General features: G+C 40.9%; 1 protein-coding gene across 1 annotated transcript; it reads right to left on the bottom strand.

Moving 5' to 3' along the window:
- Nucleotides 1-4,347: 4,347 nt before the first annotated feature.
- On the bottom strand, nucleotides 4,348-8,789 carry LOC120075457. Its single transcript, XM_039028866.1, is given in 9 exon segments — nucleotides 4,348-5,157; nucleotides 5,205-5,469; nucleotides 5,578-6,089; nucleotides 6,159-6,430; nucleotides 6,695-6,868; nucleotides 6,871-6,996; nucleotides 7,242-7,436; nucleotides 7,529-8,008; nucleotides 8,126-8,789. Coding segments are annotated over 9 exon segments (3,498 nt in total).
- Nucleotides 8,790-9,149: the final 360 nt, after the last annotated feature.

Raw genomic sequence — 9,149 nt, 5'->3', positions numbered from 1 at the left:
CACTCTCAATGATTGATAAGGACGAGACTAACCTAAAGTGCTAGCTTCTTCATCAACTCTTGATGAAGAATCAGTTGCATCAAAAACCCTAGTTCTTCAGTAGCTTCGTTTAATACTAATTTGCTCCGTAGTTTATGATCTCTCATGTGGTCTTCCTCTAAGAATATAGCATTTGTTGATACACCTTGTTTTCTTGAAGGTCATAGAATATATCACCTCTCATTTCCTTAGGATAACCAATAAATTGGCATAACCTTGAACGAGGTTTCAATTTCTTAGGATTTGTCACTAGCACGTGTGCATGACAACTCCAGATTCTTAAGTAATATAAACTAGGTTTACACCCCCTCTATAACTCAAAATATGTTTCAGAAACACTCTTCGAGGGGAACATTATTCAAGATATGAACTGCAATCTCTACTGTATACCCCAACAAGCTAGATAATTGAGCATAGCTCATCATAGAACAAACCATGTCTAACAAGGTTTTATTTCTCCTTTCTGATACACCATTTTGCTGAGGTGTACCAGGTGCTAAAAGTTGGGATTGGATTCCATGTTTTATCATATAGCCTTGGAATGCTAAATCCATTTACTCTCCACCCTGATCTGATCGAAGTGTTTTAATCTTTTTACCTAACAGGTTTTCAACATCAACCTTATACTCCTTGAACTTTTCAAGGGCTTCAGACTTATGTTCCATTATGTATAAATAACCAAACCTCGAATAATCATTTATGAAAAAAATGAAGTAGTTGTACCCTCATCGAGTTTTTACATTTATTGGACCACAAAGATCTATATGTATGAGCTCTAAGGGCTCTTTAGCTCTTTAACCTTTTCCACTAAAAGAACGTTTAGCCATTTTTCCTTCAAGAAAGGATTTGCATGGAGCTAATGAACCACCTTCTAACTATTGGGATTTATGTCCTAAATCTAGTGTATCTCGTAGTTTGTAATTTTGTTAACACAATTTATTTATCTAATAAAATCATAGGTATTTTATTTGACATTTAGACACCACTAATTCAATCCAATAAACTAAGATCTAAAGTTATATGATATCACTTATGCAGTATGTGGTTGACATACAAGTGGTTCATGTTCAAGTAATAACCTAAAAGGTCTGTAGTAAATGGATGAAGGTTGGGTGCCTTATCCTGGTAATACAGTCGATATGACCCACTTTGTAATTGTTACATGAGATGTAAGTGTTACAAACAATATGAACCATATTGTTCATGTAAAGACATGTGAGTGTGGGTATGCTGTATAAAGGATTTTATACATAGATCGGACCACAAAATAATCAGTTTCTCTTTATAACACCATTACTTGAAGAAACTAATATTTCACTAGGATGACCATAGGAGACTTGACCTTAATCCTGAGTGAGTTTTGAACTCTTATGACGACAATCCTTTGATCTGTATGGGGGAGAGTGGTCATGATAGCCAACTCAACAAGCCTACCATTTTGGGGATTTGTCTGATTAGGAAGCTGGGAACACAGCTACACAAGATGGAATTCACTCCTTCCCATTGCTTGGGAAAGTAGATAAATTGCTCCCTTAATAGCTAGTTTCGAGTCTTGAACAATGATCCCTCAACCTTTCACTGGCCCGAGAGGTGTTAGTTTATAGTTAGACTATAAACTGTTTGTTCATTAGATGAATCAGTGGTACTTAAGGAGTTAGATGTAACTGCAGAGGTAAAATGGTATTTTTATTGGATTTTATATCCTAAAACTCGTGGTTTGTAAACATTAGAACGTAGTCTGGGAATTCAATAAAGTTGTTATTGAATAAGTCCCTTGACTATTATATGAGTACTTGAACTTTATGTGGAGACATATAAGTGGATCAAGTTCGAGTAAATAGTCAAAATGATCTATAGTATATGAATAAGGTTGGGTACCTTGTTCTGGTAACACTATTGGATGCGGCCTACTCTGTAGTTATTACAAAGAGTTGTAACGTGCTATAAACGAAGTGATCCTAATTCGTTCATGTTAGAACATAAGGAGTGAGGGTGTTCTGTGCAAATGAGTTTTGTGCAAGATCGAACCACAAAACTAAAGGAAATCGGAATCGAGATTTCCATGAGCAGCGGAATAAGACTATTCCAAATTACAATCATGAATTAACATATATTTACAGTCGACTTCAAAACAAATAGTTATGCAAAACATACAGAAATTACAACATGAAAATCTCAAATGAACAATGAGAAAAACTCTACGCACATAGTAGAAATGTCTCCACGCTTCGTTGTGCACGGCTCCTCGAACAACAGCAACCTCGAGCGCTCGATCTACACGATCGCAACACCCCACGAACACTTCGCGCTCGTCCTCAATGATCTCCTCGGTTACGAACTCCTTCGCAACACGAACGACCTCCACAGCACCACGAACAACCTCCAGAAAACCTCGACGGTGTCGAGTTGAGTCTGACTGTAACAACCCCACTTTCTAGGACTACTAAAAGGGGGATCGCTACTGCATGCATGCATAAATATTCTCATTAAAGAAAATAAAGTAAATTAAAGAAAATAATCATAATCTTAAACTACATTAAGTCTATAAAAAAAATGTTCTAACATATCTCAAAATCTTAAATCGTTCAACCCGGGCATCCTTTTTAACAAGAAAAAATTTATAAAAAAAAATGAATAAATTAATAGATAAATTAATTAATTAAATTATGATAAATCCATGAATGGATAAAAATAAAACATGCGAAAATATAAACAGTCAAATGTGGAAGCAAATTCTGGTTCCTTTGGCATTGTCACGGATTCCTCTTGTCAGTCGCCCGAGTGTCCTTGCCCTTACCTGAAAAAAAAATAAGGATAAAGGTTGAGTATAAAATACTCAGTAAGTGATCCCAATGCAGGGATCAGACTATGCATCCATGAGCAAAGAAAAAATAGCCCATGGCTCATAAAGTTACATCAGTTTTTTATGATGAAAGGAAAACCAAAAGACGTGTTATCTTGCCTTAAAACGCATGTCTAGCGGCCCATAGGCACACCGTCAAACATAATAATAACATAAACGTTAACCTGTCGGTTCACGCATGTCTAGCGGCCCGTAGGTACACCGTCAAAACATGAAACATGAAAATAAAAGTAACATGAATGTAAACCTGTCGGCCCACGCATGTCTAGCGGCCGGTAGGCACACCATCAAACATGATAATAACATGAACGTTAACCTGTCGGTTCGCGCATGTCTAGCGGCCCGTAGGCACATCGTCAAACATAGTAATAACACACATCAAGGTAAGACAATAAACCACTCTACTGGTCTATTCATGCATCACATACATAATATCAGTACTGATTATAATTTTAACATGCTCATAATACTTGTAACCACCATACAACTAGCAAAACATAATATCAAACAAAAATCATGCTTCAGAGTCAACCAAGTAACTTGATAGGTCTAATCTAGAACGCCTGGCATGAAGGCACCAGTAATAGTATCACTTACCTCAACTTGGTCACAAAAGTCCATGCAAATAATTCCTTAAAACCTTTGGAAAACTTGAATCAACCCAAAGTTGTGGTTTGATCCAAGACAAATTCCAAAACTTGATTCAAGTAGCCAATCTGATCAAGAATTAATTCCAAAATCAATAACTTATTATTTTTTTCTACTATTACTTTCAATCCAAAAGAATAACCAACCAACTGACACAAAACTTACCCAAACTAAAACTCTTCGATGAAGAGAATGGTCCTTTCTTTGTTAGCAATGCCTCGAAATCCAAATCCCAAATCTAAAAAAGGCAATGACAGTGAACAGAATGGAAAGGCTGGCGACTGGAAGGTGGACAGCGGTGGTTAGGGCTGGAAGGAAAAGAAGAAGAAGAAGGGAAGGAAAAAGGATTGCATGCGTGTGGGTTGAAGAGAGGAGAGAGAGAAGTAAATTTAATTTAATTTTCTTTTCTTTTTTTTCCTTTTTTTTATTCCTTTATCCCTTTCCATAAATATATATAACCAAATTAAACTCTTCCTTTTCCCTTAAAAAAACGAATTCCTTAATTATCTCTCAAAATATATATATACTTATATATATATATTCCTTTTCCTTTTAAAAAAAAAGAATCAAATATACACATTTAATTATCTCCATAGATAACCAAATCTCCCAAAATATAAGCCAAAATAAAACTCAATTAATTCCAAATAATCAAATCATATTTTAGCTTAGCCCAAAAACATAAATCCCATATAATTTATCCAAGTAACCAATAATAAAAAAAAAAACTTAATTACAAAATAAAAAACAGGATGTTACATTCTACCCCCCTTAAGAAACTTTCGTCCTCGAAAGTTCTAATCCTGAAAAAGCTCGGGATAATGCATCCTCATGTCGTCCTCACGCTCCCACGTTGCTTCCTTGAACTGGTGATTCCGCCAAAGAACCTTCACCAAAGCTATCTTCTTGTTGCGCAAAACTTTCACTTCCCTGGCCAGGATTTGAATGGGCTTTTCTTCGTAGCTCAGGTTCTCATTTAAATGCAAAGGCTCATAATCCACAACATGAGATGAGTCTGCTACGTACTTCCTCAACATAGAAACATGAAAAACATTATGAACTGCAGAAAGAGATGTGGGCAAGGTCAGCCGATATGCTACAGGGCCAACCCGCTCCAAGATCTCAAATGGCCCGATGAAACGAGGGTTCAACTTACCCCTCTTGCCAAACCTTAACACTCCCTTCATAGGTGCCACTTTCAGAAACACCTTTCCACCTACCTCAAACTGCAGGTTCTTACACCTAACATTAGCATAACTCTTCTGCCTATTTTGAGCCGTCAACATTCGGGCCTTAATCTTCTGTATTGCCTCGTTCGTGGTTTGTACTAACTCAGGTCCTAGTAATTTTCGCTCACCAACCTCATCCCAGCATACGGGTGACCTACAACTCTTCCCATAAAGGGCCTCAAACGGTGACATACCAATGGTTACATGATAACTATTATTATAAGCAAACTCTATCAAATGCAGGTGAGAGTCCCAACTCCCTGTAAACTCTAGTGCACAAGCACGTAACATATCATCCAGTGTCTGGTTCAAACGCTCAGTTTGACCGTCAGTTTGTGGGTGAAAAGCCATACTGAAATCCAAACGAGTACCCAATACCTGTCTCTTATACACATCTAGATGTGTATAAGAGACAGACCCAATACTGCCTGAAGGCTCTTCCAAAAGCTGGAGGTAAATCGAGGGTCCCTATCAGACACGATGGACACTGGTTCCCCGTGCAATCTTACCACTTCTTTCATATACAACTGGGCCCACCTACTCACTGAATATGTAGACTTCCCTGGAATAAAATGTGCCAACTTGGTAAGTCTATCCACTATAACCCAAATTACTGTAAAACCCTTCACCGTTCGCGACAAACCTACAATGAAATCCATCGAGACATGCTCCCACTTCCATTCCGGTACACTCAAAGGTTACAACAAACCTGCTGGCTTTTTTCTTGGGGCTTTTACTTGCTGACACACCAAGCACTTACTGACAAACTCTGCTATCTCCACTTTTATGTTATTTTACCAGTAGCAACGTTTTAGGTCCTGGTACATTTTGGTACTGCCAGGATGTATTGAAAATGGGGAGTTATGAGCTTCCCATAACAGATCATTCTTGAGGTCACTATCTGCTGGTACACATAAACGTCTTCGAAAAGTAAGATCATTATCTGCTGACAAGGAGAACTCACCACCTTGTCCTGTCTTTACTTGTTGTGCTACTTCAACTAAGTAAGGATCACTGTGTTGAGCAATAATGATCCTCTGCCTTAAACTTGGTTGTACTAACAATTGTGCTAACTTCGCAGATACTTCCCCTACCACCACTGCTATCTCAGCCTGCTCAAGGTCCTTATATAAACGACTCTGTCTGGTGATAAGGGCTGCTGAATGAGCTACCTTCCTACTTAGAGCATCCGCCACTACATTTGCCTTTCCTGGGTGGTACAGAATCTCGTAATCATAATCCTTCACTAGCTTCAACCATCTATGCTGCCTCATGTTTAACTTCTTCTGAGTGAAGAAGTATTTTAAACTCTTGTTGTTGGTGAAAATCTGTATCTTCTCGCCATACAAGTAGTGCCTTCAGATCTTTAAAGCAAAAACAATAGCTGTCAACTCTAAATCATGTGTGGGATAATTCAGTTCATGGTTCTTTAACTGGCGGGAGGCATAAGCAACTACCTTACCTTGTTGCATCAACACGCACCCCAATCCTCTCTCGGAGGCGTCACTGTAAATAACAAAACCACCCGTTCCATCTGATAAGGAGAGAACTGGGGCAGTAATCAACCTTTGCTTGAGATCTTGGAAATTATCCTCACAAGCCTTACTCCAAATAAAGGAAGCTTCTTTTCTGGTCAACCGGGTCAGAGGGGTGGCTATATGGGAAAAGTTCTTCATAAAACGACGATAATAGCCTGCCAACCCCAAGAAACTACGTACCTCTCCAACTGTGGTAGGACGAGACCAACTCGTGACTGCCTCGATCTTTGCAGGATCAACAGATACACCTTCTTTGGACACCACATGCCCTAGAAAGGACACCTATTTTAACTAGAACTCACACTTGGAAAACTTAGCATATAACTGTTGCACCCTCAAGGTCTCTAGAACCTTTCGCAAATGTTCCTCGTGCTCCGCCTCTGTCTTGGAGTAAACCAAAATGTCATCTATGATGACTATCATGAAGGTATCAAGAAATTCCTTAAACACCCTATTCATCAGGTCCATGAATACTGCACGAGCGTTCATCAACCCAAATGACATCACGACGAACTCATGATGCCCATACCTCGAACAAAAATCTGTCTTAGGATATCACTATCCTTTATCCTCAACTGACGATACCTCGAATGAAGATCAATCTTAGAAAACACCGTAGCTCCCTGCAACTGGTCAAACAAGTCATCAATCCTGGGAAGCGGATACTTGTTTTTGATAGTCACCTTATTTAGTTCCCTATAGTCAATGCAGAGCTGTAATGACCCATCTTTCTTTTTCACAAACAACACCGGCGCACCCCAAGGGGACACATTAGGGCGTATGAAACCCTTATCCAACAACTCTTGCAACTGAACNTAGGGCGTATGAAACCCTTATCCAACAACTCTTGCAACTGAACTTTGAGTTCCTTCAGTTCTGCTGGGGCCATTCTATATGGAGCTTTCGAGATAGGAGTTGTGCTTGGCTCCAACTCGATAGCAAAGTCTATCTCCCGATGCGACGGCAGACCTGAGAGTTCTTTTGGAAAGACATTCGGGTAGTCACGTACTACTGGCTCCAAAGTCAAGGAGACCTCAGGCTCTCTAATGTCGACGACACTAGCTAAGATACTCCGGGTACCCTGATTAAGCAACCTCTGGGATTTCAAGGCAAAAATAACTTTGGGCAGGACCACGTCCCCACCCCTTTAAATTTAAAGCTGGCTCACGTGGGAGGGTTAAAGATCACCTCCTTGCGAGAGTAGTCTATACTGGCATAGTTAGCAGCTAGCCAATCCATGCCCAAAATCACATCAAAATCTCGCATGTCCAAGACTACTAAAGTCACATCCAAGGTATGACTTGCTACTTCAATCTGACATGCTTTTATCTTCTCCTTTGCTAACATAATTTCTCCAGATGGAGTGGAAACCAACAACACAAAGTGTAAAGGCTCTAGTTCTAACGTGGCATGCTTAACAAACAGCGATGATATAAACGAATGGGACGAACCCGAATCAAACAATACTAGCGCAAAATGCCCCAAGATTAGAAGTGTACCTGTCACAACAGTGCCTGCTTTCTCGGCCTCCTGCCGGGTGGTAGAGCAAACACGACCTTGCTGATGTTGGGGCCTACCCGAACTCCTCTGGTCACGGCCTACAAACTGGTTCCCAAAATCGAACGTGCCTCTAGCAGGACATCTCTCTATCGAGTGCCTCTCCCGCTTGCAATGAAAACAAACTCCGGTGCCTGCCAAACATCGACCCCAGTGACGTCTTCCACACGAGCTACACACTGGTCGAATCCTCTCCACTGTACCCGTCTCGGCAGCCTACTACCTAAAATGACAAAGCGATCTGTCTGAACATTGAACCTTTTGATGGGGGTGAGGCTCGAAAGCCTTCTGATCCGCCTTCCTCTTTTGTCCTAAGGAAGGTCCCACCCCGAATACTTGTGAAAACTCATCTCCTGACTGTGGGTCCACCTCGACTACCAAACGAAGTGCCTCAACATGAGTGGTTGGTTTGAATGCTCGCACGATACCTTGTATACTGTCTTTTAGGCCTTGAACGAACCTTTCTGCCCTCATGGCTTCCGTGGCGAACAACTCCGGGGCAAAATGGGATAAGGTGTCAAACTCTTGGTCATAATCCTCCACTGACCTATGTCCCTGCCTCAGCTCTAAGAACTCCCTCTGCTTATTGTACCTCAGGTTGGCAGAGAAGTACTTCGCGTAAAAGCGCTCCTTAAACTGCTCCCAAGTCACTGGATCCCCTCCTACACCCAACATCCTTTCTGCCGACTGCCACCAGATCTGAGCCTTGCCAATAAGCATAAGAACGGAATATTGCACCTTCTGGTCTTCTGTACATTTCATATAACGAAAAATCGTTTCAATCAAGGATATCCATAATTCTACTTTGGTAGGGTCCTTTAGTGACCCATTGAAGGTGCTAGGGTTATACTTCCTGAAATCTCGCAAATGCTTGGCCTCCACCGAAAGGCCTGACATGCTTTGGTTCTGGATCATGTTCTGAGTCTGGACTTACGGTACCTGATCCTGTGGTGATGGTGTCTGATGGAACTGGGCAAACTGAGCCAGTCGTTCGTCCAGCATGTCCTTTACCTTACCCAACACAGCTGATGTAACTGTTTCCCTAATAGTGGCTGCCCAATCGGTAACCTCTGCTGGAGCGACGGGGGTGGGGTGTATCTGTGGCGGCATGGCCGTGTGTTGAGCTCTACTTTGTGTCCGGGTTTACGGCCACTCTAACCCTGAGGGGTCCCTAGGTGGTAAGAAATCCTCTGGTACCGGAGGGTCCTGAACTTGTGCATCTTGAACTTGTGGATCCTCATCATGAGGATCTTGATCCTGAACTAACGGATTCTG

The sequence above is a fragment of the Benincasa hispida genome, chromosome 4 (genome assembly GCF_009727055.1).
Source record: "Benincasa hispida cultivar B227 chromosome 4, ASM972705v1, whole genome shotgun sequence".
Taxonomy (NCBI): Eukaryota; Viridiplantae; Streptophyta; class Magnoliopsida; order Cucurbitales; family Cucurbitaceae; genus Benincasa; species Benincasa hispida.
Note: the sequence above shows the minus strand (reverse complement) of the source record. Positions and strands in the feature narration are given on the sequence as shown.